Here is a 27675-nt window from a genome sequence, read left to right on the forward strand (position 1 = left end):
AGCTGTGTGGGGGGTAGGGAGGAAAAGATGGGAGAGCAGAGCCCAGCCCACATGGCCAGAGTCCAAATCCTCCCTTGGCCGGGTGCCCAGGGGTGGTCCCAGCTTACTGTCAGTGTGTGCCCGAGGGAGGAAGGGGAGGAGGACAGCTAGAGTCAGGGCTGGCAGAGGGTGGGGGTTGGAGGAGTGTGCTGCCTGACGAGGAACCAAGGGTGGAGTGCTCTAGGGAAATGCAGCTAGATGCTTCTGTAAACAGATGGTTCAGGGGGCAACTCATTTTGCAGAGTTGGGATGTGTGTGCATGCTTGTGTGGGACTGTGCACACGGATGCACTGTTCAGATGCTTTATCAGCATCTCAGTGTCTTTTGCTTGTGTGGGGCTGTGCACACGGATGCACTGTTCAGATGCTATATCAGTATCTCAGGGTCTTTGCCCGTGTACATGTGAAGTTGTGTGTAACTGAATATAATAACATGGGAGTGTGTGTCATCACAGGCATATGCCTTTGTGTGTCCTCTTGCCTCTCCAGCCTCCCTCTCCAGTGCCACTCCAGCTCCCAAGGCTCCAGCCCTGTTGTATCCCCATCACACTCTATCCTCCCCATACCCCCACCTCCTGGTTCCAGGCCCTTAGGAAAGCTGCACTCTCTTCCTGCAGCAGCCTTCTCTCCTGTCTCCCCTCCCCCACTTTCCTGACACACTTCAGCAGTTCTTTCTTCAGAGCAGCTCAAAGCTCACCTCCTCCAGGAAGCCCTCCCCCTTTTCCTGCAACACCCAAGACCTAGGCTGAGCTAGAGGCCCTTCATTCCAGCCCCCACAGAGCCTGTCCTTTCCTCTCTGGAAACACTCCCAGCTACCCTGCTTCATAATCCCTATGTCTGCCCACTTAGCTTTTCCAACAATGGTGAGTTCTCTGAGCTCATTTTATTCAGCTCGCTCTCTCTCTCTCTCTCTCTCTAGAGACCATTTTATTCAGCTAGCTTAGCTCCAGACACATAGTAGGTAGTCAATAATTCATTTATTCAATAGCCACTAACTGTGTGCCCAACAGATGCCACTCCAGGGGCATATAATGAGGACAACAGATACATGGTGCCTGCCTTCCTGGGTCTCCCTTTTATAGGAGGACAGAGCACATCGACACAATGCCATGCCTGCTTAGATTCATGACAAGACCCTCTAGGGGCACAGAATAAGGACGAGTGTGTGCAGCGTCGGGGAAGGCTTCAGAGAGGAAGAGGTATCTAAAGTGAGCCGGAATGAGTGAAAGAGTATGTAAATGCAGTTACTAGACTGAATCCAAGGCCTGAGCTGAACCGAATCAGGGCTGAACCCCCAAAATAATGACCTGGGGAGCTTCATTCTCTCCATCAAAGAGAAGACTGGTTCCCAAGGCCACAGCGGGACTGAGACAGGTGGTAAAACTTTGGTGATGGCCATACCGTGGGGGCAGGGAGCCAGACCTAACCTTGCATGGGATTATATTTCTATCTATCAAGAACTGGCTGTGTGACCTTGGGCCAGTGGCTATCTCTCTCTGGGCCTCGGGTTTCTTATCTATAAAATAGGAAGGTAGTGGATTCTAATCATAATCCTAATCGAGAACATGACCACATCCCGGGGTGGGGGAGTGGATTAACTGTGTAGTAATGACTGGTTGCTCAGGACACAGAGAGAAACGGAGCAGAGGGTAATACAGCTAGGATTTGGACCTCGACTGATTCCATACCGTCTGTGTGTTCCTTTTTGCTCATGAAGCCATGCAACCATATCACTCTGAATCTAGGAGGACTTCATATTAGAAGTCCCTGAGTGGACATGTTAAGATGGGCAGGATTTTAAGTGGTGAAGAAGAGTGGTAATGAGGCAGGGGCACAGTGCCAGCCAAGGTGTGTGTGGGGGAGAATAAGCCTGCAAGGCGGAGGACATCCCTGGTGGTGATCCTGGCTGGCCTGGCCTGACTGGGGCAGAGGATTCAAACTGGGGAATTAGCAGTAGCATGGTGCTGTGGAGAGAACACTGCCCTCTCATCAGAGGCTCCAGTGCCCCCAGAGCCCCTGAGCTGGCCTCCACAGCATTGCCCTCCCAGCACTGAATGGCCTGTTTGTGCCTGGTGCCCCCACTGACCAAGACTTCTCCAGCCAGAGGCAATACCACTGTTATATGGAAGCGTGAGAACTTACACCTCACAGTAAGAGTGGTTAAGTGGGTTACATACCGAATTGGGGCTCAGCTATTTCTTTGCTGTGTGAGCCTAGGCAAGACACTTACCTTCTCTGAGCCTCAAGTTCCTCCTCTGGAAAATAGCAATAATAATAGCATCTACTTAACAGGGCTGTAGTGAGCACCCAGATAATGTATGCAAAATACCCAGCATGATGCCTGATATATCAGAAACACTCAGTAAATGTTAGCTATTAATATGACCAGGCACTCAGTATGGGTTTGTAGAACTAAGCTCTTGAACTTCCCCATCTGGCTCTGGTCTCTCTTATCCAACCTATGTGTTCCAGGACCTAGCACAATGCTTCACACATAATTAGAGCTCAAAAAAAAAAAAAAAGTCACAGTATTTAATAAGATGACTAAATTAATTAATTAATATAAGAAAATGAATGAACTGAATGACCTCTGTTTTTGCAGCTGTAAAATGAGAGGCCTAGCTTAGGACATCACTGATCCCCGTGCCAGCAGGATTCTAGGGGAATCCCAGGAACTCCCCACAAATGGTGAGTCCCCCCTTAGTGAAGCCCCATATTGGCCTGTCCTATCTTCTCCAGTTGGCAGGCATCCTGAAAAACTGGGACATGCTGACAGGGCAGATGTCATCAGGTCCGCCATGGTGGCAGGTGGAACAGTGGAGGAAGCAGATGCCAGTTTCAGCGTGGGTCCTTCATAGACTCCCATGCAGAGCACAGGGACCTAACACAGAGCCCAGCTTGCTTTCTGGCTGCGTGGCAGGAGACTGGGGCTTTTCTAGGCACCATCCAGGAGCTGGGGTTCTAGGAAACCCCCAACCATTGCCAGTCCTCTGGCTGGAAAGATACTTGGCCCCGAACAAAATGGGAACAGCAGAAAGGAGATGCCATCACCCGAATGAGTAAGATTTGGGACAAAAGAGTAAGTATATGCCAGGCCCTTTCTCCAGGCTGGGATCCCCTTGGGTTTGCTCCTCTGACCTCCTCCCCAGGTTCCATGAGTTGGGCTCCATGAGTAGGCCTCATGGGTGAGGTCAGGTCGGCCTGTGGGGGTGTTTAGGACTGTGGAAAGATATGAGTCCCTTTCCAGGTAAATGACATACGGGGTTGGAATAGTTGGGGCAGCTGGCTATGTCTACTTCATGCCAACCACTTCCTTCCCGAGTCCTAGAACTGGCATCATCAAGAGTTACAGGCCCATGGGGCACTGGGGTTGGAGTAATTTGGGCACTTGACCCCCTAGGTGGGCTGTCAGCAGCCCTTTGCTTCCCTAGGGCCAGGAGACCGATCTGGCATTTGGAGCAACAGAGGATAATCAGACATGTGGCCCGGGCAGGCAGCTTCTGGTCCATGAAGGCTAGATCCACGTAGGGGGTGGCAGGAGAACCTGGGACTGAAATTGCACAGCAGGCTGCCCTCTACTTTTTCTGACCCTGGGCCTCAGTCTCCTCCATACATAAGAGGAGCAAAAATGCATGCTGCCCTATTACTTCTCACAGTGGTAATCCATGTCAGTTTAACATTTGTCTTCCCCTCTAGAATGTAAGTTCCACGGGGATGGGCTAGGTCTACCGTGCTCCCTGTTGTGAGTAGTGTCTGTGATGTTGGAGACATTCACCAAGGTGCTGTGAAAGGACACAGGTGTGTGTGTGTGTGTGTGTAGGCTTATTTTCCCTTCTTCTAAGAGCTGAGGAGGGGGGTGGAGAGGAGGGTAGAGAGAAGAACCAGAACTGAACTCTGTTCAGTTTCCAGAGAAGGCCGGGAGAGTGGCCTGAAACTGCTGATCCATGCCAGCCATGACCACCTGTGGAGGACAGCTTGGTGCACATCACTGGGGGCAGTGGGTCCTCAGCTCAGAAAAGCAAACTTGTGTCTCTCCTCTAGACTTATGATGTACAGGCCCTGTGCCCCTTCGAGTTGGGGGGTGGGGTGGGAAGGGATGGAAGTCCTTCCTGCTTCCTTCCTCCTCTTCCTGGAGCCCTCTTGTCTCAGAAGGTGGCTTCTATCCCTCTTTCTCCCACACACACAGCCCGGATTGCTGGCTTGCCTCTCAGTGGGATGGTTAATAAGCCCTTGGGTGACATTAATTGCCATCAGGCATTAGGGGCCTAATGAGAATCATCTTCCTTGATGAATCCAGCACCTTCCATCCCGAGGGCCTCCCAGAGCCGGGCCAGCCCTCCCTAGCTGCACCTCAGAGCTCCAGACAGATGTGGCGGTGGGAGAGGGGCGAGCGCGGCTCTCCGCAGGCCCCAGTGCTAAGCTGAGGCAGCAAGAGCCGGCAGCCAGGGAGGAAGGCGGCTCTCAGGAAAGGGTCCAAGCCGATCTTCCAAAAAGAAAATGTCACTTTCCTGGACGAACAGGAAACTCACAGGGTCAAGGAGTCTAGGGCAGAGTCAGGTGCCTGGGGGGACAGAGGCTGAGCACCCCAGCTGGCCTTGCTCTGACCTACCTCACCCCACACTCTCAGACTGGTTGAGAGCAGAAGTACGGAGGAGTGACCCCCAAGATCTGTAGCCACTTCCCCCCCAGCCCCATAAGAGCTGTGTCCACAGGACTGAAGACCCTGTCTGTCCCTCCCGAGTTGAGTGGGATTAGATGCGGCCCCCGGGGGCTGGGGCGCGATACCCCAGGATGCTATAAAATCACTGCCCTGATGGCACGCCTGGCTGACGGTTGACGGTTGACTTGTCGGGTCTGATCTGGGTTGCGCTCCACAGGAACCGGCCTGACGGCGGTAAAGAACGCCCCCCCCCCCCCCCCCGTGAGCAGGTGCCCGGGCGAGGGTGCCAGAGGGGCAGTTCCCCTCCCCCACCCCACCCCCACCCCCCCGTCTCTGTAAAGGCCTGCAAAACAACCTGTAGGAAGGCACGTCCCCTCCTCTCCGCCCCCACCCAGCGGCGGACGGGATTTCCCCAGCTGCGCCCGGGGTCCATCCCGGCCCGAGCTGCGCCCGCGAGCTCCCCGCGCGGCGGAGGGGCTGGGCGCGGCGGCCCGGCCGGTGCCCACCCGGCGCCCCGGAGAGCCCCGCGCAGACTGGGGGTGGGGTAGGGTGTCCCCTACCCGCGCCTCCGGGGAGCGGCCGTGGAGCGCCTCGGCGCCTGGCGAGGAGCGTGCGGCCTCTGAGAGGGGCCGTGGCGGCTGCGGTGCTGTCCACGCGGGGAAATGCAGCCGCCGCAGCCGGCCGGCCCCGCTCGGGCCCCGGGGCTGGCCTACGACCCGGAGGAAAATAAAACCTAGGAGAGAGGCGAACGGAATCGCGAGGTCGGCCGCGGCCCGCGTCTCATCCAGGAGCCGCGCGCGCCCCCAGGCTGGGAATGCGGAATGGACACGTGGACGGGGGGCGGCGTGGGGGGGTCTCCGAGGCGCGCGAGTCGTGGGCCGCGCGCTCCGGGCCCACGTGACCACGGGGACTCTGGCTCGGCGCCCGCTGCGGCCGGGGTGGGCGCTGCGTCCCGGACGGGGGAGGAGGGCGGGCGCGAGTGTGTGTCTCTCGAGTCATTCACGGCGGAGCAGCCGGCGCGATCGCCGAGGAGGCAGCGGCGGCGGCGGCGGCGGCGGCGGCTTCGGCAACCGCGGCTCCCCCACCGCCTCTCGCCTCTCGCCTCTCGCCTCTCGCTCCTTGATCCTTCTCCCCCCACACACGTCCATGGGGAGCCGGCCCCCCTGCCGGCACCTCCTCTCCGCTCGGCCCCCTAGGCACCAGCTGCCGCCTCCCCGGCCGCGGGCTGCGCGGGCGCCCGGTGCCCCGGCCCCTGGCGTGGCGCCCGGGTCTCGCCGCCCGCAGCCGGGGCTGGCGAGGCGCTCGGCTCCCCCAAACTGACTCCGGGACCGGCGAGCCGATGCCCAGCCGCGCCACGGCGGCCAGCGAGCGGGCGTCCGGGGGCCGGGCGGGGGCGGCGGGGCGAAGGAGACGTCGGAGACTCTGAACCCCGGAAAAGTTCAAGGTTTGTGCAGCCCCCCCGGGAAGGCGAGGAGCGAGGCGGAGCCGCGCGCCCCCCTGCTGAGACTGCGAGACCCCGGGCGGCGAGGGGGCGGCCCGGAGCCGCCGCCGACCGCCCGAGCCCCTCGCCATCCGACTGCGGCGGGCGGCCGGGAGGCTGGCGGAGGCTGCCGGAGCAGGGAGGGCGCGCGTCGGGCGCTGGCGCCGGTTGTCCCCTGCCCCGCTCCTGCGAGCCCGGTCTGCACGGGGCAGCGGGCTCCGGCCGCACCCCCCTCGCCCCAGCCGCGGAGCCGCTGCCCCGGCCGGCGGCGCCGAGCCAGCCTGCGCGGAGCCCGGGCCCTGGTCGAGACTGGAGAGAGCGCGCTGGAGCCGAGCCGCGAGCTCTGCGAGGGGACGAGCCGCCGGCCGCCCGCCCGCCTCGGGCATTCTGTCCCGGCGTCGCCTGGGGTGGTGGCGACCCGCGTCGCCGGTCTCAGCGCTGCACGGAAACTTTTCCTGCTCCGGATGGATTAAAGTTGCCTGGATTTTCTCTTTCTTTGCGAAAGAAATCATTCATTTGCACCTAACCTGGGATTTTTATGCTGGGGCTGCTGCAGGGCGCTTGGAGGAAGGAAGCCGTGCTGCTGTCTATGTGGGGTTGCCACCGACACCGAAGGAGCTGGGGCTTGCGTCGGAAATCTGCACCCTCGAGCGAGTTCGGACTCGAGCTGGGCCTCGGGGCTGCGGGATCCAGCTCTCGGCTCTAGGCGGTCCCCGAGACGCCGGTGGCCACTGGGCTCCGGGACCGCACGTGCGGCTCCCCCCTCGCCGCGCAGATCCTGCAGGGGGCACCAGCCCGGGGAGGTGGAGGCTCCTCCCGCCCGGAGCTGCGCCCCTACCAGCTCCGAGGGTGTAGCCGGCGGCGCCTGGGACGCCCCCTCCCCTCAAAGTGTCCCCGAATTGCGCTCCCTGCCCCCCAGAGCTCCGGCGGAGACCCTCGGGCGCCACGGCCACCCCGAGCTGGATGTGACCGAGCCCGGGCCGGGGCCAAGTCGTCGACGACTGTTGCCCCCTCGGCCCCTTCCCGCTCCCTCCTCAGCCATGGCCCCCAGGATGTCGGGCCGCGGCGGCGCCGCCCTGCTCTGCCTCTCGGCGCTGCTCGCCCACGGTAAGTGTCGCGGCGCGGACTGGGGAGTGAGGATGCGGCGGGCGCCGCTGGAGGGGGCACCGAGAGACGGGCGAAAGGCGAGCCCCCACCCCCGGACTCGCAGCCCGGCATCTCGGGCTACAGCCGAGTTACCTCCAGCACCCCCAGTCCTCTGGCGGGAGCGGAGGCTGCGAGCCCCGCCCTGGGGACCGAGCCCGGACCCGGAAAAGGGAGGGGAGGGGGGGGTACTCCAGTCCTTCCCTGGTTAGGAGGAAGGGTCCAAACCCGAGTCTGGGGGCGTGTCCGCCCACGGAAATCTATGGGGGATCCAAGGGATCGGCTCGATCGTGCCCGGGCCGCCCTTTCCCACTCCCACCCCCGCAGCCGGCGGGACCCGGGCCGGTTCGGGTCCGCGGGGACCGGGTCTCCTCCGCCCCGGGTGCGCAGGCCGGTGCGGGGCCGCGCCGCCCGGAGCCTCGCTTCCTGCGGCGGTCCTCGGGAAGGGAAGTGGGCTGCCGGGGGGCCGGGGGGCCGCGGCGGCTCGCTGCCCGCCTCCCGCCGTCCTGTGAGCTGCATCTCAATGGCCGGCTGAGCCGAGCCCGGAGGGCGGGGGTCTGGGCCACGGGCGCAGGCCGGGCGGCGGGAGCGGGCGGCGCGCGGAGGGAGCGGGCCCCGCGCTCTCGCGTTCTGCAATCTGTTGCGTCTGCTCCCCAGGCTCGCCCCGGGCTCCGCGGTAAAGGGGGTGGGGGAGGGAGGGGCCGGGCTTGGCGCGCTTTGGCAGCGGGACGGCGGGGACGCGGGCGGGGGACCGAGGGTCTCTGAACGCCCCCCCCACCCCCCCCAGTGACAACTCCGATCCGACGGGAGGAGGCTGCAGCGGGCCCTCTGCAAGCGGGAGGCGCTCCAGGAGGCGAGGGGCGCGGACCGAGTGGGGAGGGAGAGACCTGGGGTGGAGGAGGAGGATGGGGGAGAGAGGCCCTCTGCCCCCACCCAACCTGAAACCGGCAGACCTGGGACACAGTTCCCCTAAACGGCGGCGGGGAGGGGGGTTCGGGGAGGGCTTTGTTGCTCCGTACTGAGGGGTGAGGCTGGACAGGCTGGAGAGGGACTCAGATGGAGAGGGCAGTAGGCTCTCCGCGTGGACGGAAGACCCTCGATATGTCGTGCTCAGCTTTCCCCCACATCTGCCCAGTCCTGAGGAGCCGGCCCAGGCTCCCCTTGAGCGCGCCCACCGCCTCAAACCAGCTGCCTCACATCCTCACCAAGGCGCGTTCTCAAGGGTGGAAGAATAAGGAAAGGAATCGGCTCCGGGAATCCGGGGTCCTGGGGTTAGGAGGGGGTGGGGAACCGACCGACCTCCCTCCAGAGTGGATCGGTCCTTCCCGGCTTGGGGGGGTGACTCCGGTCCGGAGCTGTTTTGAGTTCAATTCACCAGACACTGCCAACCTCAGTGCTTTATCGGAAGAATGGGCAGGGCGGGGATGATGGGGAGCAGGGGTAATGCAGCTGGGAACCAGAGATCTGGGCTCCGTGTGCCAGGCTGAGGCCCGGGAGCAGGTGGGGCCGTGGGCTCTGCTTGTCTGCGACGGGGAGCTGCCGGGGTTCGCCTGTGACCCGGCCCCAGTGAGCTTGGAGTCTGGCCGCCTAGCAGGACGAAACTGAGCCCAGGCCTCGCTCTGGGCGTGGTTCTGCCCCCCTCTGCGCCTTGTGTCTTGTTGCCTGAGTTCCCTTCCTAAAACCCAGCCATGGCCCCACCTTGGGGCAGCCCACTGTCCACTGCCCAGCATCCTGACCCCTCAGCCTGCTGTTAAAGATCCTTTCTCTTTCCTCTCCACCCAGAATCCTGCCTGCTTCCTCACATCCAGCCCCAGTAGGGCCTAGCTGTCCTGGCGCTGCTGCTCTAGAGGGTTAGCAATCTGCTTCATTTTTCCTTAGATGTCCGTGTCTTCTCTGTACCCTGTTAGTTCTGGAGGGGTGGAGGCAGAACCGTGGGCTTAGCATGGTTCCTGTACACACAGGACCCAGGGCTAGCTGGCCGACTGAAAGAAGCCATTTGCAGGGGTGGCCTGGGAGTCCTCCACTGAGCCCACATTTTCCCCTCCTGATTACCCGGATCCCTTTCCAAACTCCTTCCTGGAGCCCCCATCCCATGCCTCAATCTCCCAATCCTCAAGGAAGGGTACCAGCAGATGCTCAAAGCTTAGAGACACCCCCCCCCCCCATCCCAAGATGGATAAGGCCAGAATCCTAGAAGTTCCTCCCCCTCAAAAAAAAAAAAAAAAAAAAAAGCCATCTTCCCTGGACTTTCCTCCTTCAGGCTGCCTGACACCCACCCACCCAAACCATTCCTCTATACACAAAGGGATGTATGGATTTAGTCTCACTTCAAACCAATTCTTGGTTGGGATTTCTGAGCCCTTCAAAGATGCTGGGACTGGGGAGAGGGAGTTGTAGTTTTGGATGCCTGGCAGGCTATTGCCAACACAGCCAGACTGGGAGCCAAATAGCCTGGGTTGCTGTCTGACTCTGGCGCCATCGGGCAGGGTGACCTTGGGCTGCCTCCCTCATGTTTCCCATCTTCCACAAGCAGTGTGCCCCCCTCCCTCCCCTTCTCACTTTGTGCCAGGACCTCTGGGCAGATACCATGTGTGAAAAGAGCCCCACTACCTTTCAGGGCCCAGCTCAGCCTGGTGGGGTGGCAGCCTAGACACCTCTCTCATCTCCAGGCTTCTGAGAAGGCCACTTCCCCGCATCTGGTCTTTGGGGAGGCTTTCTGCTCCATTTTTAGTTTGACTAGGAGTTTAGGGGGGCAGGGTGCTGGTTAAATCTGTGGCAGAGCTGATAATGTCACAGCCTCCTACTCGGTAACCTTCATCACTGGCTCTCCACTGCCTATAGGATCAAGGAGCCCTTCTTTGGCCCAAGAATCAAAACTCTTATATGATTTTATCTCAATCCACGTCATCACCTTGGTGGCACTGCCCGCCCTTCGTCCCCCATGCATCTTAGAAAGTATCACCTGGCTCACCTCCCTGCCCCTCTGCTTTTGTACCCACCAGCCCCTCCCTCTAGAATACCAGCCTCCAGAAATCCATATCTAGCCATCAAAACCCAATCCTAACCTCATCTCTTCCAGGGAGTCTGCCTCTGTTGCCCCTTGGCTTCCCACCAGCAGCCCCCACCCTGCAACAGAAGCAAGTACTCTTTCCAGAGCAGCCGTGGCTCTTCATGCTGCATCTCTGGCACTCCTCATAGGCCAACAGTGTGTGTGTGCAGAGGGGGTGTGTGGGCATATTTCTGAGTACGCCCCTCCTCGTCTCCGCATACTTGCATTTAGAGCAGGTGCCATGTGTTCTTCATTTTTGCCCCATTCTCCAGACATAGTAGGTGCTCTGAAGAAATGAATGAGGTGGGAGGACAGCTCTATTGTGGGGCCCTCCCAGTGGATATTGACAAGAGAGCTCTGGGGTGTGGGGGAGAAGCTGGGACCAGGAGAGGATAGGCATGGATACCAGGAAGACAGCAAAGGAATGGGGCAGAGCCATGCCACGCCCTCTTGAGGGGCACACACAGGATATGCATATCTGAAGTGACACAGTACAACCCTGCCCCACAGGATATAAACGCAATGTCCCATGGCACTCTGACTACACGACCTCAAACGCCTGTGTCCTCACCTTTTGGTCATCAGCCTGGCAAACTTGAGTTTCCCTGGTGGGTTGGGTCCATGCTCTCCCCACCCCACAGGATGGCCCAAGCTCTGGGCTCCTTTGGGGAGGCAGGAGGGACACAGCAGAACAAACTCAGCACTGACCCTTGGGACGTTCCCTCACTGCTGGGAATGAGCAGTGATGCTCTGACCTCCCCCCTGCAAACACACACACCCATCTTCATCCTGGCCACATGGAGCCCTACACCACAACACAGCCTTGTTATGTTTGAGACCAGTAGGTGGGGATGTGTTATAAACTTGGTGGCAGAAGATGAGCTTTATTAGAATCCTGAGGATAACTCAGTGCGTGGCTGTAGGAGGTAAGGCCACGGTGGAAGATGAGGGGAGGACCTGAGCCATTTCCGAGACCCTCGCTGGGGGCTTGTCTGGAACGGATGGCTCCCAGGCCTGAGATTGACAGTGAGGGCTCATGAGCCTGCAGAAACTGAGACCCTTAGAGGCACCAACTCCAACCACCAGGGTCTGCCCAACCACCTGGGGCAGGGGAAGGGGGCTGCATGGCAGTGGGGGAAGGCAGGCTTTGCAGCCCTACACATGGTGATGGTCATCCACAACCTTGAAACTGAAAGAACCACACAGAGCCTCTACTCCAGCCTTCATGCAGATGAGGACATGGACGCTCAGAGAGGGAAGGGGATTGGCCAAGGTCACCCTGCCAGTTGTTCTAGAATCAGAACCAGCACCAGAGCCCAGAGGGGATTCCCGGATTGGTGGTCGGCTCCAGGCCACTCAGCAGAGATCCTGCCTACCTCTGTTATCCCGTCTCCAGGGCTTTGTCCAAAGATGCACTTCTGGCCTCAAGCCAGCCTCGAGTTCCAACCAGTCAAGAGAGCCAATCACCAGTGGCGTTAATAAGCCTCGCCAAGCACTACAAGGGAGAGTGGAGGGGTTCCGGGCCTTCAGCTCCCTTTCATGAGCTCCAAGTCCAGTTGAGACTAGAAAAAGGCCCAGATTCTAAAATTCAAGGCAGTTTGAAACCAGAGTCGCCAGGAAACAGGAGACGGGTTCAAATCCTAACTTTGCTGTCTACTTGCTGTGCAACCACAGTAAAGCCATCTCCCTCCCTGAGTTTTTTCCTCCTCTATGGATGAGGGGACGGTGCCTGTCATATCCCCTTCCCTTTGTCTTGTCTCTTGTGATGGACAAGCCTGCCGTTTTGTCTCTTATGCTTCTCGGCTCCATGTGGGGCTTCCCTCGGATGATGCCACAGCAGATGCTAACAAGGGTATCCGTTTCTTTCTCCCCATCCCCTCCCCAGGATCCTCCTTACTTCTTCCTTGCCAGTACTCAGCACAGAATTTTAATAAGAGATTAATGAACCAGTTGTGGTGGTTTTGTTTTAAGAAAATGAATTCATTTTTTTCTATTTTCCTTTTCTGTCTTCTTACATGAAAAGTGGGCCTCCTGACCATCAATTGGGTCAGCCCTGCCTACTCCAGCCATCCCCAAGAATGGGGCAACATAGCAGGAAGCACCAGCACTGTGCTAGCTACTGCACCCATCTCTGGGAGATGACCAGCCCACCCCGAGGAGAGAGGCACTGAGGCAGGGGAGGCCAGTGCTGTAACAGGGAGGGGACCAGCCCTACCAGGGACACAGGCAGAGAGGCCAGACATCATTTTCTCCTTCCTCTGTCCCATTTGCCCCTTTCAGCCCCTCCTGCCTCAGCTCCCCACGCACACACGTCCACCCCAGGCCCTACGGGCTGGTGCACAGTCCAGCAGGATAAAGTGGATGATAGAAGCAATTGTGTGGTGCCCAAGGCTAGTTGCAGGCGTGAGTGAATGCAAGAGTGAATGATTCAGGGCAAGGAATAGGTAGAAAAGGTCATGGAAGAAAATCCCTTTTTGCCTAAGTTATCTAGAGGATTATTTGCCTTTGGAAAGTTCTGCTTTTTATCACCCTTGAGTCCTTCCTGCATTCTCCTCTTGCATTCTTGCCCACACTGTTTTGGCTTGTGAGGATGGGCAACTGGCTGCTCTCTTCTTTTGGAGGACTTTTCCCATTCTTTCCACCCCAGACACAGGGGGCAGGATGCTGGGGCAGGATCCTCAGGACCCTCAGAGCCAGGAGAGTGAGGTGCCCAGGGTCACCTGATAAACAGGATGACACAACAGTTGAGGTTTTCAAAGGCGTCTTCATCCAAGAATCCAGGTCTGAATGGCATCAGCCCCTACAGGGCAGGCTCCTGGCAACCAGGACACCCTGAACTCTAAACCCCTGCCCAGGGGCTTGGCCCCAGAGGGGGCCAACCCTTGCCCAGAAGGAGTCACGGCCACACTGAGTGACAACCTCCCTGCTTGAGGGAGAAAAGGAGAGGAGGGAAGATGCTTTCTGCCCCCACCCCACCCCAGGAGTGCCCAGTACAAGGGGACACAGTCTCATGCCAGAGAGGCCCGTCTGATAAAGGAGGCACAGCCCCAGCCCTCAGAGGTCTTTTGTCCCCTTGCGTGGTGACAGTCTGACACTGGGCAACAAGATGGCCACATCGGCCCAGAAGTGGAGGGCCCCACCTCGCAGGCCTCCTCCTCTGCTCCCCGCCGCCCCCAGGGCTGTTGGAGAGCATGGCTCTGGGCCAGAAGCGAGTGTATTTTTGGTGGCTTGGTACAGATGATGCAGCAGACTTGTCACGGCAGGAGAACGGTGTTGCTGGAAGCTCGCGGCATGGGCACACGCGTGCATGAGCAACCACACAGGCACGGGCACACCTGGACACGCTTGAGAGCTCCCACGCTTCTTTGGAGTTCAGGTCCACCATCTCATTTGACCTCCACAGTAGCCGCTGGGCACAGGCAGCTATCGTGATCCCCATTTTACGGAGGGCGAAACTGAGGCCCCACGGAGTCCTCACCACACCAGCTCCTGAGGTCATTTTCCCACCCTGAATACGGAAGGCTTCTTGCCATCCCTCTCTGTCTCTCAAATACAGGGAATAAGCACAGACATGGACAGGCAGACGCGCAAGTGAGTCCCCCTCATCTTGAGCCCCTCTCCCCCTTGTTGTCTAGGCTTCTTTCAGTCCCTTGAAGGAATAGTGCTCTTTTCCACGTCAGAGCCTCTGTACGTGCTGCGGCCTCTGACCGGAACAACTTTCCATATCTATCTCCTGCCCAGCCTTCAGGCCAGAGTGTAACCAGCCCTCCTCTGGGAAGCCCACCCTGATTCTCAGGTGGACAAAGACCCACCGCCTTCTGCAACTCATCACCGATTTGCCTTGTGTGTACCTGCACTGCATGGCCTCCCTGCTGGCCGTAAGCCTGAGTGGACCTGGCCTCTTCCTGCTGCTGTGTTCCCGCAGTCTACTGGGATATCTAGAACAAAACAGGCACTTAATGATTTGTCAGATAAGTCAGTGAAGGTACTCTTGTGCGTTTACTTGTGCACATAGACACCTTCCCTGTCAGTCAGTGAGTATTCAGTTGGTGCTTACTGTGGTCCCGGTACTGTTCTAGTCATTTATCTTTATCAGGGAATATAACAAAAATCTCTGCACTCATTGAGCTTGTATTCTTGTGGAAGGCGGGGAGGAGGGCAGATAGCATATTAAACAAGTGAATTATATAATATGTTAGAAGGCAGAAAGGGCTAAGGAAAATAAGAAAGGTAGGGTAAGGGGAATTGGGAATTCGTGTGTGTGCCGGGAGGGGTTGCGTAGTACAGAATGAATGCTGGTATCCTAAAGTGTCATTAAGCATGCTCGAAGGAGGTGAGGAAGCACCTGTATGCGAATATTATAGAGGGCAGGCCTAGGGCAGGAGTGGGCTTGACCATTCAGAGATGGTGAGGAGGCCAGAGGGGCTGGACACTGTGAGATGAGGAGAGTTGGGGTAAATGGGTGGGGGAGAGGGCGGCTCTTGTAAGACATGTAGGCTCAGGGCAAGGGGGAGCCGTAGCAGGGTTTGGAGCAGGAGTGACCTGAGCTGATCTGCAGCTGCAGGCTTGCAGAACTCCAGACCCTGCAAGGTCAGGGACTGCCCCCTCCCACCCCCACCCAGAGTAGCAGGGAGGGGACCAATGTCTGGCTCCCTTTGGCCAATTGACTTTCATAATCCTGGCTGTGGCTGCCTTCCCTGCTGCCCCGCAGCCTCCCCATCCGGCGGCAGGACCAGGGTGTGCAGGGAGCCAGCTGCAGCAGGGACCATCCAGGGACTGGCCAAGCTGATGTCCAGACCTGCCCCGCCAAAGGAGCCGTGTGACTGCCCAGGCCTCTTCCGATGGGCTTGGACCTCTTGTCTGTAAAATGGGGCTGCAGCAAGGGGTGTTTCTGCGGCCTCTTCTTGCTCAAACCCCCACCATCGCCTCGGTGGCGGAAGCCAGACGCCAGTGCCTTCGTCTCAGCTGGGGCATTTGGGATGCTCAGCTAGCTCCGGTTTATTTCATAGATTCTGATTTTTAACTAATCATCTCCCTTTATGAAAAATCCACTCTGGGGGCAAGGGGGATCATAGGCCCTTGTGTGGACAGTGATCTTACACCACTCTGATTTGGGAAGTGTGACAGCTCAGATGTGTGCAGGCTCTGTGTTCAGGGAAGCAAAATCTAATTTCCCTGGATGCCTGAGTGCCCCGCAGTAACTCCACATCACCTGTTGCTTTGACCTCTCTGCCTGTCCCTGTTTTATGTCTGCTCAGTTGGTGGCCTCCCTCCATCTACCACCGCGCCTACCACCCTGTGACCACTGCAGCCACATCTCTGGGGCAGGGAGGTGACCTGCCCTGGGGGCAAACCACACCCTCCCTAGCCGGGTCCCTCCTGGAGCAAGAGAGGTGGTATGGGGCCTTTGTTCAATAGGAAGGAATTCTTGGATTGAAAATAGGAAAAATTACCATTTTCTCAGCTGCCAACACAGCAGAGAAATGATCTCAATTTTCTGTGGCTGTTCTCTGCAGGAGAAAAACTGCCAGCCGCCTGCCCCGTGCATGAGAGGTCTGAGATGCTGGAGAAGAGAGGCTGGAGCTGGGGGAGGTAGTGGGATGAGAAATGGGGGACCTGGCATGGTGCAGGGGGCTGGGCTCCCCACTCAGGCCCTGCAGCAGCCCCCACTGACCACAAGCCTATGTCTGAGCACCTATTGAATTATCTGATTGCCTCAAGAATCACTTCTATTAGCTGAGCACCTACTATGTGTCATGCCCTGTGCTGGGCACCAGGAATCTTTCCCGTGGAGGCAGGAGTAGGCTGTCCTCTGTTTTATTTTAGTCCTGATGCCCATAGCTCTCCTCCTGTACCCTCACTTCTTCCCTGCACTTGACTCTAAAACCAATCAGCCTGGCTTTGTCACTTCCTGTGTGACTCTGTGCCTTGGTTTACTAATCTGCAAGTGATTATGAAAGTACCCAACTTATGGGTTGTTATGACTACATAAATGAGTCCATGTTTCATGTCAGATACTGAGAATAGTGCCTGATACATATTAAGTGCCCCCAAATCATGGCTGTCACTGTCATTGTTATTAATGTTAGTAGTACATGCCAGGCATCATGTTAAATGTAAAAATGAAGAAAATATGGTGCCTGACCCAAGAGGAGCTTCTAAGGTGATGGCCTGGGCAGATGAGCCATGTCCACACAGACTCTGATACAATGTAGTCATAGGTGTGTCAGGAGGGACAAAGCGAGAGAGAGAGAGAGGAGGGACAAAGAGGGTTGTGGAGGGAGAAATCTCACAACTATTCGAGAGATCAGGAGAGGCTTCACAGAGGAGGTACCATTTCAAGAGGCCTTAACAAGGTTTGAGAGTTCTGCCTCTGAAGACTAATCAGTCACTATCTACTGTGTGTCTGATACCCTGGGGAAGACAGAAACGCAGAGCAAAAATGGCTGTTGGCCTACAAAGTCATTCCACCAAGGGAGAGCCAAGGCTGCCTGGGAAGGAGTAGCAGGAGAGGGGGCTAAATGCCGGGCATATGGTTGGTAGTTCTTTACCTGGATGCTCTTTTGAGACCCCTTGTAGCTTTGCCCCTATATTCCATGGAGCACTGGAGAGCTATTGAGTGTTATGGAGTGAGGGAGTGACATGATCAAAGCCAGGTTCTCAGTAATGACTTGTTTGGGGGCGATTTGCAGATAGGAGCAATGCTGAAGGGCGCTGTTGAGTGGGACTCCTGGGATGGGAAGTGATTGCCAGCCATCATAAGACGTACCACCATATGGCAAAGAGCCCACCGTTAGAACCAGAGAGATAGATCTGAGTGCTGGCTCTGCCACTTGCCCTGGCCGGACCTCTTTCTACTCCTCGGTTCTGGACCTCTGGATGAGAGGTCCAGAACCTGCAGCCCAAGGCTCAGTGTTTGGAGCTGTCTTGATTATCTTAGCAGCTAAGTCCTGAAAAGCAAAAGGGACTTGCCTATGGCCCACAGCCATTTCTGACCCCCTGGGGGTCCAGGAGTGTCAGAGTCTTGGGGAAAGTGGCCTGGTAGGAGAAGTGAGAGACACAAGATCTCCCTCAGCATTTTCAACAAACGCCCCGTCTCCCTCCTCATTTCCCAGCTCAGCTGGCAGCTGCGGCCAAGGGGCCGGATCCCAGGGGTCACTGCCAGAGCTTGGACTCCAGGAAAGCCTCAGAAGAAGCCATGTCAGGTCAGAGAATGGTGATAGGTTTTTCGAGTCACACAAATGTAGGTTTGAATCTCAGCCCTGCTACGGCGAGGCTGAGTAACCCAGAAGCATTTGCCTGCCTGTCCCCTTGGGTCTCAGCTTCTCCATCTACAGAATGGGAGTAATTGTGTCACCTCTCTGCAGCCGGGCTTCTACAAGGGTGCAAGGGTGGAAGTGCCCAGAACAAAAGTTGTGGGCCTGCCGGAGGGCTCAGTAAATGCCATAGGCTTGGTTTGTCTCCTTCCTCTCTTGCCTAGAGCCAGGCCTCATTGCTGGGAAGGGCGGTTAAGACTGTGCCAAAGACTTCCCGGAGATCTGTTTTCTGGAGGTTGGGGTTTTTTTTGTTTTGTTTTGTTTGGGGTCTTATTTTTCTTACCCTCAATGCCTCCTAGCAACGTGCTGCTGTTTTAAACACAGCAGTGGCCAGCAGCCAGCCCCTCACCCTCCCTCCATTCTTCATCCCTTCCCTAACCAGGGAAGCAGCCGCAGGCTTCGGCTGGCCCCCATTCCCAGCGCCTCTCCCCCACCCTGGGGCAGGGGAGGCATTCCTGGGTCCTGGGTCATATCAGGCTGGTGAGGCCATGGCTTGTGGATATTTGCATTGTAGAAGGGCACTTCTGCAATGCAAAAACCACTGCCAAAAATCAGGTCTGGGGTTATAGAACCCAGGGTGTTCCTGAAACACTTGCTCTGGTGCATCCTACAGCCCAAAGCACACGCAGACCCTGGTGCCAGAGCTGCCTCCTCTCCCTCTTTTGGGTCTCGGAGTCTTCATCTGCAGACAGTAGGAAGAAAGGCAAACCTGTCCTGTAGGGGAGTTGGGGGCAGGGTACCTGAGGTCATGCTAGCATGAACGGTGGGAACTCTGTTCAGGTCAGTATAACCATTTCTTATTTATCGTGAGCCCCTAGGGGTCACCTCAGATGACCCGCCCCGCCCACAGGGCCCTTGTCTCCCCAGCCTCCCAGCAAGCCCTTCCTCGGCCTCTGGGCTCTCTCAGCCAGCTACCTGCCTCAGACACAGCCTTCCTCCCACTGGAGGTCTGTATCTGGGTCTCTAAAGTCAGGGCCGCTGTACCAGATCAGGGCTGCCCGATGGAGATAGGCTGCGGAGCCACCTATGTAAGTTAATTTTCCTAGTTATCGCGCGAGAAAAGGAAAAAGAAACAGGTGAAAATGAATTTTAATATATTTTAACCAATATATATATAAAAGGTTATCGTTTCAACATGTAACCAGCATAAAAATTAGTAAGGAACTATTTTACATTGTTTTGTTTTGTTTTGTTTTTTAAATTCTGTATTAAATCTGCAAAATCCCCTGTGTTTAACTCTTAGAGAAGCTCATTGCATGTTCCAGCTAGCCCCATTTCAGTTGCTCAGTAGTGAAGCCTAGAGACTGGCTGCTATCTTGGACAGTGAAGGGCTAGATGCTCCCCAAGGGTGCTACCAAATTCTCCCCCGGGAGGTTCCTTTGGGGCCCTGGGACTGGTGTGCTAGGCCACTGGCCTCTCAAATGCGGTCCTTGGAGATTCCCTGCCCACGTGGAGCCTCCTTAGCTCCTCCCCAGCATGCTGGCGTGATGCATGCTGGCCAAGATGACCCATCCATACCGGGGCTCCCAGCCGCCTCCCAGAGGCCACTTTCCTTCCTTCCTGAGATCCTGTAAACCACACATCAGATCAAGTCATTCTTTTGCTCAGAACCCTCCACTCTACTGAGACTGAAAGCCAGAGTCCTTACAGTGGCTTATATGGCGGGCACGGATCTGTCCCTCTTCCTGACCAAATCTTCCTTCTCAGCTGCCTGGCCCCCGCCACCCTATTTCCCTGCTGCCCTCACACATGCCAGACACCGAGCCTCAGCAACTCAGCCCCTGCTGCCCCCACCTGGCCTCTTCCCTCAAATAAGCACAACGTGTGCCCTCACCCCCTTCAGGCCTCCACTCAAATGGATGTCACAGAGTGACCCGCCCTGGCCCATCCCCTAGCCAGACTAGCCCTGCCCACACTTCACTCTGCTGCTCACTGTCTCCCTTCACCTGCCATGTTGTGTAGTTATGTGTCTTCTGGTTCAGAGACTGACACCTCCCCCCACACCCCCACCTTAGGATGGAAGCTCCTGAGAGCTGGGCCCCAGCTGTCTTGCTCACTGCCATATTCCCAGCACCTGGATCTGTGCCCAGCACACAGGGGATGCTCAGTACACATGTGTGAATGAAAGAATAAAAAGGTGTTTCCTTGTCCCTCCTCTCACCTTACTCCCTCGGGAGCCACTGGGACCAGAGATTTGGGAGTTAAATGAGACACAGAGACCAAAGAAAAATTTCTTCCTCCCTTCCTCCCTCCCTTCCTTCCTTCCTTCCTTCCTTCCTTCCTTCCTTCCTTCCTTCCTTTTTTCCTTCCTTCCATCTTTCCTTCTCACACTCATCTGCCATATTCTAACTTTGTGGTCTTGGGAAAATTATTTCACTGCTCTGTGGCTCAGTCTCCACATCTATGAAATGGAATAAGTACCTGTCTCATAGGTTGTTGTAATGAATAAACAAATTAATGCACACAATGTGCTTTAAGCAGGCAGCACCTGGCTTGTGGCAAGTGCTCAGGAAACGGTAACTATACTTTTGTTCAGCACAGGGCTTTGAATACCTACTCTGCGGAGTAGGCCATGACAAGGGCCGTGACAAATGGTGGTCATGCAGCAGTGAAGATGCATTCCCCGGCTGATGTGGGACAAGGAGGCAAATGCTTTCCTTGCTGTGGAATTGGTGCCAGGGGTGGCTGAGTGCAGGAGGGCAGGGGGAAGAGGGGCAAGTAACTGGCCTCACCTGGACTTGGGGGGGCGCAGCTGTGGCTTCCTGTCATTTTGCAACAATCACTGCCAAAATCTATGAGAACTGGTGAGTTGAGCCCCAGTAGCCACAAGGGTGGCCATCCTGTCCAGAGCCATGCCCACCCAGCTCCTGCAGGGAGCACAGCAGATAGGGGAGGGAGCCTCCTTACAAACACTACCTACGTCTGAGATCCCGAGGGCTCTACGAGCTAGTGTTGCATGAAGGCACTGGTCGGGATGCCGAGCAGACAGACATTATTGCCCTCACTATTGAAAGACTGGCTGGAAGGAAGGCAGGCAGCGTGAATCTCCTTGCAAAAGGCCCTACCCGCAGCTGGCACTCCGTCAGAGCTTGTAGAATCTGCTGAAAGCTGGTGCCCTCTAAAATCCTGTCTGCACTGTGGTACAGAGAAGCCACTCAGTAAAGTGAGACAGTAAAGTCAGAGAACCTTGGGTCAGGGGAGCTAGATGGGAGTTCAGGCCCCTCTCATCCTTGAACCATCTCTATTTGAAAGATAGGAGCCCCAAGGTCCAGAAAGGGACCGATCTTAGCCTAGCTCACACAGCTATCAGGCACGCCGAGGCCACCCCTCAGACCCCGTTCCTGATGCCCAGCGCCATGGCCTTGTCACCGTGTCTTTAGAGGTTTTGTGCAAGGGTGTTATGCAGGGTACCCCTGCCACCTCCGGCTTCCCCAGCAGCTGCATCTGGGGGATATGTCTCAGCAGGCGTGGTGTTTACACAGAGTAACCAGATTCCATCTCCAATAATCACATCACAAACAGCATGAAATGTGAACTGTGGGAAAGGCTCTGCTAAACGTGTGACCCGTTTTCTTATTTGTCCCTCCACTCCCTCCACCTCCTTCTCCCCCTGCCACATCACATGCCCACACATGGATACACGCACACGTGCCCTGCATTCCCCAGGCATCCGGTTCAGGCCTCTGATCCCGGCCCGGCATAGGTCATTTAGTCCCTGTTCAAGCCCTTGAAGAGCTCAAAGAGCAATTTCTTCTGCCTGGGGGGTAGATAGGAGAAGCGGGTATTCAAAGGTCACCCCTGAAGTTTGCCGCACACACTTTATCACCTTGTCACAGGTAAGCCCAGCCTGTGACATTGGCGATCCAGATTCCCATCATATGGATGAGGAGGGGATCAGAGATAAGAGACTGGCCCAGATCACAGAAAGAGAAGTCTGCCTCTGTCTGCCACTCCCCACTGAGCCCTATCTCCTGAGTCTTGGCTCCAGGTCCAAAGGCCCCTTCTCTCACCCCAGTATCATAGAGGAAGTGTCATGCTCATTCAGCTTGGTCCCAGAGAGGGCAACTCACCCATGCAGATGCCCCAGTTATAAAAGGGGAAACCAAGGCACAGAGTGACTGGCTCATCCCCTGGAGCTGGCTTCCCTCCTCATGTGCCTCAGCCCTCTGCCCAACATATGCTCCCCACCCATCCTTTTCCTGGGTCCCTGGCTGCTGCCTTGGGACCCCACGGGAGATACGTCAGAGCAGAACCCTGTAAGCCCCTTCTCCTTCCCCACACCCCTCCGAATCCAGATTCTCCTTGGCAGCCCTGCGAAGCTGATCTGCATAAAACCATCCCCGGGCCCTGCCTTTAAAAGTCTTCATCTTTTCTCTTCTCCCTAAACGGCCCCTAAATGATTTCTGTAAATTGCTCTAAGTAGCTCAAAAAAAAGAAATAATAATAACTCAGCGAGTGGCTGCCTGACCAGAATGTGGATGGCTCTCATCCTGCCTGGTTGCAGCTCCCAGCTCCTTCCCTCGCTGCACCCACACACAGGGCCTTGGCTCCTTAACCCAAGAAGTGGGGAGCACTGCCTCATAGGCCCAGCCTCATCTTCTCCCTCAGGCAGGAAGCTGCCCACGTTAGGTGCATCCCCCATCAGACAGGGAGCTCCCCAGGACAGGACATTCTTCCTTCTCTCACCTCTACCCCCACCCCCACCAGGCTGGGGACTCTCCCCGGGGCGGGGGCGGGAGGCACTGTGCCTCCCTCATCAGTCTAGAGCTCCCCAGAGAAGTCAGTGCCTCTCTCATCGGATGAGCAGCTTTCCCAGGAGAGACTGTGCCTGCCCCATCAAGCCCGGGGTTCTCTTTGGCCAGGGCTAACCTTCCTTGTTTTGGCAACTGGTTCTTTCTAGAGCCTCGTTTCCTTCACCCAACATTAGAAACTTGGGCCCTGATTCCTAGAGTGGGCTCCATTTCCATGACTCAATCAAGCACACATTCATCCATCCATTCATTCATTGTACAAAGCTTTCCTAAATACCTCCTGTGCACCAGACACTGACTAGATAGGTATCTTTGTGCAGATTTTGCCCCTTTGAGGTGCTCCTGTGATCGGGGTCTGGAGAGTAGGGTGTCCAGTCAGAGGGCCAGCTGGGCTAGTGTCCCTCGTGGACACGAGCCCAGCCTCAGCCCCTGGTCACCATCATGACCGCCTGGCCTCTGCAGTGTGGTGGACCAGAGAAGGGCCTCTCTTGGGGAGCAGACGCCGGAGGGAGGTGCTTCCACAGAGACCTGAGCCTGGCCCATCCTTCCCTCCATAACCTCTCCCCGAGGCCCCCACCCCACACCATCTCCTGGCTACAGGAGGCTGAGATCAGGGCCATGAGACCTTGATCCTAATAAATGAGGCCCTAAGATGGTGGCATGGACTTGAACAAGACTCTTCCCCCTTCTGGGCCTCAATTTCTAATATGTGACAGAACTGCACTCAACTAGTAATTTTTTTCTGGCCAGGGAAACACATCATATATTGTATATAGGACATAAATTGCATATGCAACATTGTAGGTAATACAGCTAATATATGCTCCAAGTCAAAGCAGAGCTAGTGGTTAAATGGAGAGTAGAGGTATCTCCCTGAGGGCTCACCTGCCCTCCCCTCATCCCCTGTCACCCTGGGGCAGCCCTGGAGACACCCAGTGAGCCCAGCTGGCAAGCCCTGGGTGCACTTAATCCATCTCTGAGGCCCCATCCACTCTGCCTGGATAGTGCTGCTTCATTGGAGGCAGTCCCTCCACCTCTCTGTCCCCGCTCCCCTGAGTCCACACCCAGCCACCGCACCCCCCACCCCTCGCCAAAGGAGGTGAAACCCATGAGAAAACTTGACTCCTGCCTGGGCACCCAGCACCCCCTAGGACCTTAAATGAGTCCAGCCTCTGATTAGAAATGCAGGCATGAGAGCTGCTCAGAAGGGGGCAGGTGGGGCCAGCCCCAGGGCAGCCCTGCCCGCCCCTGACAGGAGGCGGATTGTTCCAGATGGGATAAAGCCCGTTTGTCACCCTCCCTGCACTCTCTTTGAGGCGCAGAAGGAGGAAGGAGGAGAATAAACACAGACACAGCCCTCCGCTTCCTCTCCAATTTAATTGGAATCCAATTAAGTGAGTAATTGTTACAAATGTGAAATCACCTTCCACCAACTTGGGGATGTGAGCTGAACCGGCACTCGGCCTGAGCCTGTGGGACCAGCCCCATGGTGCAGGGTTTCCAGGGGCTGCAGAAGGGTGACTCACAGGATTCTTGACCCCCCTCCCCCAGCCTGGAGAGATTCAGGGTAATCCAGTCCGGCCCCCCTCTACCCAAGCACAACCTCCGGCCCCCAGTCTCTGGTATCCCATTCAGCCAAACGTGATCGACCCAGTATGTGGACTCCTCGTCCCAGGTCCCACAGACACTTGCTTGGTCTGACCCCAGGTGTATGGAAGTAAGTGTCACCGTCAAGGCAGGGACTTGGGTTCTGAGAAGAAACGGGAGTGAGAAGCAAGAGGGAGCAGGTGTGAGTTACGGTGTCTGTGGATTCAGGTGTGGGGAAAGGGGGGCTGAGAAGTAGAACAACTCAGGCAGCAGTTCTAAATCTCGGCTACACACTCGGGAGTTTTTTTAAAAATTGCTCATGCCTTGGGTCCCAGCCCTAATGATTCTGAAGCCGCTACCCTGGGGTGTGGCATGGGTTCCCGGGTGAATCTTGAGTCACTAGTAGAACGAGGGCGGAGGGCTGGCAGTAGGGCAGGCGTCTCCTCCTAGGACCCGCCGGGACCTGCTGACCTGGGTGGCTGGGGAGAGGCCTAGAAACCTGCATCTTATAAAGCTTCCTAGAACCAGGATGAGCCCAGGGGAGATGCCACCATGGTGGGGCCCGTGGGGACAGGGATTTGGAGGCCCTGGGATGGAGGAAGAGGGTAGAGAAGGTGTTAACCATGGGCCTATCCCATTTTTAAGTGATTTGAAGAGAAACTTTGTCTTGGTTTTTTTGTCTTCTCATTTTCTCTGTTCCAGGGCCCAGAGCTCAAGGGGCCGCTCTTAGAACTGCTGTTCAGTTTCATGATACACACAGGAGGTGCCCAATAAATATTTATTGAACACATTATCAGCGAAATCCATTTGGTGGACTAGCCTGGGAATGTAACTGCTATTGATGACACTGGCTCTATGGAGGAAGGCATTGAAATGCATTTCCAGGTTCTGATACCCAATTTCCAGTGGACTTTTGTTAAGTAGCCCATGTATAAATTGGACTCTGTGGGGGGGCAGGGGGAGAGGGAGAGACACAGGGAGAGAGAGAGAGAAAGAGAATGTTCTGCTCCCAGTGAACCTAGCGTGGACCCCAACCTTGGGACCTGTACTGAGATGTGATACGAGTTCCCCAGATTGAACTCAGTGGTGCATTTATGGAGCTGGCCGAGAGGAGTCAGAGGGAGGAGGGCCCGAGAGGTGGTTGAGAAGAAAAGCCAGAGAAGGGTCTGAGGCGTCCAGGGCAGGCAGAGGGGCAAGGGTTAGAGAGGCCAGGGCAAAGCTGGGGCCTGCGATGCAACTGTGAAGGATACAGATGTTTGGGGCCTTTGCACACACGGCCTCCGCAGGGTGTGCAAGGACAGCTCAAGCAGATCAAAGATTCCAAGCAGGAAAAAAGGTGCAGCTGGACACAGGGAGCTGCAAGAGGGAAGCCATGAGGTCACAGGACCCCATGACCTGGAGCTCCAGCCCAGGCCCAGCTCGGAGTGCAGTGTTTGCTGTAGGAGAGAGAAGGGACGGTCCCCACCAGGAAGCAGGCAGAAAGCAGAGGGGGCTGGGGTGAGGAGGAGTGTCCTTACTGCCTCCTCATGACACAGGACTTGGGCAGGAACAGCTGACCAGAGTCCTGGGAAGAGGGTCACCAGAGACCAAGGAGGGCTCTGGCTGACAGGCTGCTAGAGGTTTGCAGGAGACCCCGACTTGACCATCACGCTGGCATCCTTAAGGAATGCAGTGGAAAGCTGCCAGAGAAGCAGAGGCTGGTCCCGAGGCCTGGCCAGCGCCCTCCCTCCCCTGAGCTTCTAAACCACAGGGTCAGGCAATATCTCCGGGGGCGAATGACCGTTGTCTACCTGCTGGCCAGTCAGCCCCGGGGTATCCCTCTCTCTCCAAAGGGCAGCCACAGATCTCAGAATGGAGGGCTTGAGAGACCCCCAGCTCCCGAGGCCGCCCCCAACCCCAGACCAGGCTGGCTGTCCTGAAGCCGGGCTTGGCCCTGCAGGGTGCTCTGACCTCTGGCCGAAGGCTCCTTTGTCCCCACGGTCCCAGCCCTCCTTCCTGCTGGCAGGGCACTCCAGAGAGGCGACCATTCACAGGGGAGGTGACCCGATGGCCTTGGGGGTGGGGGGCTGTCTCTGACCACACAGGGTGACAGTGATTAAATGTACCAGCAGCTGGGCTATCGGGGCCCTCCCTGCTGCTAATTTGGGTCAATTAAGCCAATTTGTCTTTGTCGACTTGAAGTCCCTTCTCTGTAATGGCCGCGGTCTCTCTGGGGCTCCCAAGAGAGGAAAGAGTGTGGAGGCAAGGAGGAGGCAGTGCTTTGGCCTCTGTGGCCTCTCCCCCACCCCCCTCCCAGAGCCCCCTGGCTCAGGGACATTCCTGAACCTTGTGACCCCTCCCATCGCACTTCCCGAGGGCTTCCACAGCTGTCACCCCTGCAATTGCCCCTTGAGGCAGGTCAGGCAGGGTTCATCCCTGCTCCACAGATGGGCAATTAGGGGTCCTCCAGGGAAGAGATGGCTCCGAGTCAGCAGAATAGAAGGACCTGCGCCTGGCATTCGGAGCCTGGTCTGGTGCTCCTCTCCGCACACCATTCGGGCTCTGTGGTCTCCTGAAGGTGCTCAGTCTGTGCTCTTGAGGCCCCCGGGAGCCCTGCTGCCATGGCCCCCTGAGAGGTTTCAAGGAACCCAGTTTGGAAACTACTTCCCGACTCTATCAGGCTCCAGCTTCCACCAAGAAGGGAGGCAGGGACAAAAATCAGTGTCTCCAAAGAAAAGCCAGCTGCCTCTGCTTGGCCGCCCAGCCAAGGAGACAACGGCCATCTTCTGGAAGCTGGGCCCAGTGAGTATCTGGACCTGGCATCACTCAAAAGACAGGTGGGAGCAGCAGCATTTTAGGTGAGCACAGGGTCAGAGGCCAGGTCCCCAGCTGCTCCCGCATGCAGCTCCCTCTACCCTGAGTTGAATGAGCTGAGACAAGCCCCTTTGGTCCTCTGGGTCTTAGTTTACCCAACTCCAGCATTGCTGGACCTGAAGATGAAGTTGGGCTAGGGCCCTACAACTCTCACATTTGACAGGTCACCCTAGAAGGGGTGGAGGGGAAGGGGCCCTTCTCTCTTCCATGCCTGGAAAATGGAGCCCTCCCTCTCTGCCTCCATTCTGTAGAGGTGAGAGCAGGTGGGACACTTGGCCACACTGGTGGGCTGGCAGGGAAGAAGATCCAGAGCTTCACAGTGTCCCCTGAAAACAACTACAGCTCAGATTTCCTCCCTATGGACTCAGTCTGGACCTAACACTCAGGGCAGAGGAAGGGCATTGCCCAGGGCAGTGGTTTCCAGAGGAGGTGGGCAGGGGAAGAGAACCTGGAGGTAGGCAGCAAACAGGCAGTGTCCACCATGGAATCAGTTGAGCTTCCCTTGGAGACCCTGCTAGATGGGTTTCTTTACCTGTCTTGTGACCAGAATCACTGACACCAAGGGCAGAGGATGGGGAAGCAGGTCCAAGTGGGCCGAAGTCAGCGAACCATCTGCAGAGAGCAGAGAAGAGCTTTCCAGAAGTGCAGTGCAAAACACCAGAGCCAGCTGTGCAGGGTTGCCATGTAGAATGGCCGCCAGGTGGCATGGCGTTGGAGGACGTCTTCCCGTGAGACCTGTCCCCTGGCCTAGGCCTGGCTTACATGGGATGGAGGTAGACCAGCTGGCCTGTGCGAGGC

At 56.9% G+C, this 27675-nt stretch overlaps 1 protein-coding gene across 1 annotated transcript in view; it reads left to right on the forward strand.

Moving 5' to 3' along the window:
• Window positions 1-6317: 6317 nt before the first annotated feature.
• Window positions 6318-27675, forward strand: part of TMEM132E (transmembrane protein 132E) — a 55438-nt gene continuing 34080 nt past the window's right edge. The window contains exon 1 of the mRNA XM_077852180.1: window positions 6318-7285. Within this exon, the coding sequence (XP_077708306.1) occupies window positions 7219-7285 (67 nt within the window). The 5' untranslated portion in view covers window positions 6318-7218. The remainder of the gene's footprint in view (window positions 7286-27675) is intronic.

This window comes from Canis aureus, chromosome 16, assembly GCF_053574225.1.
Source record: "Canis aureus isolate CA01 chromosome 16, VMU_Caureus_v.1.0, whole genome shotgun sequence".
NCBI lineage: Eukaryota > Metazoa > Chordata > Mammalia > Carnivora > Canidae > Canis > Canis aureus.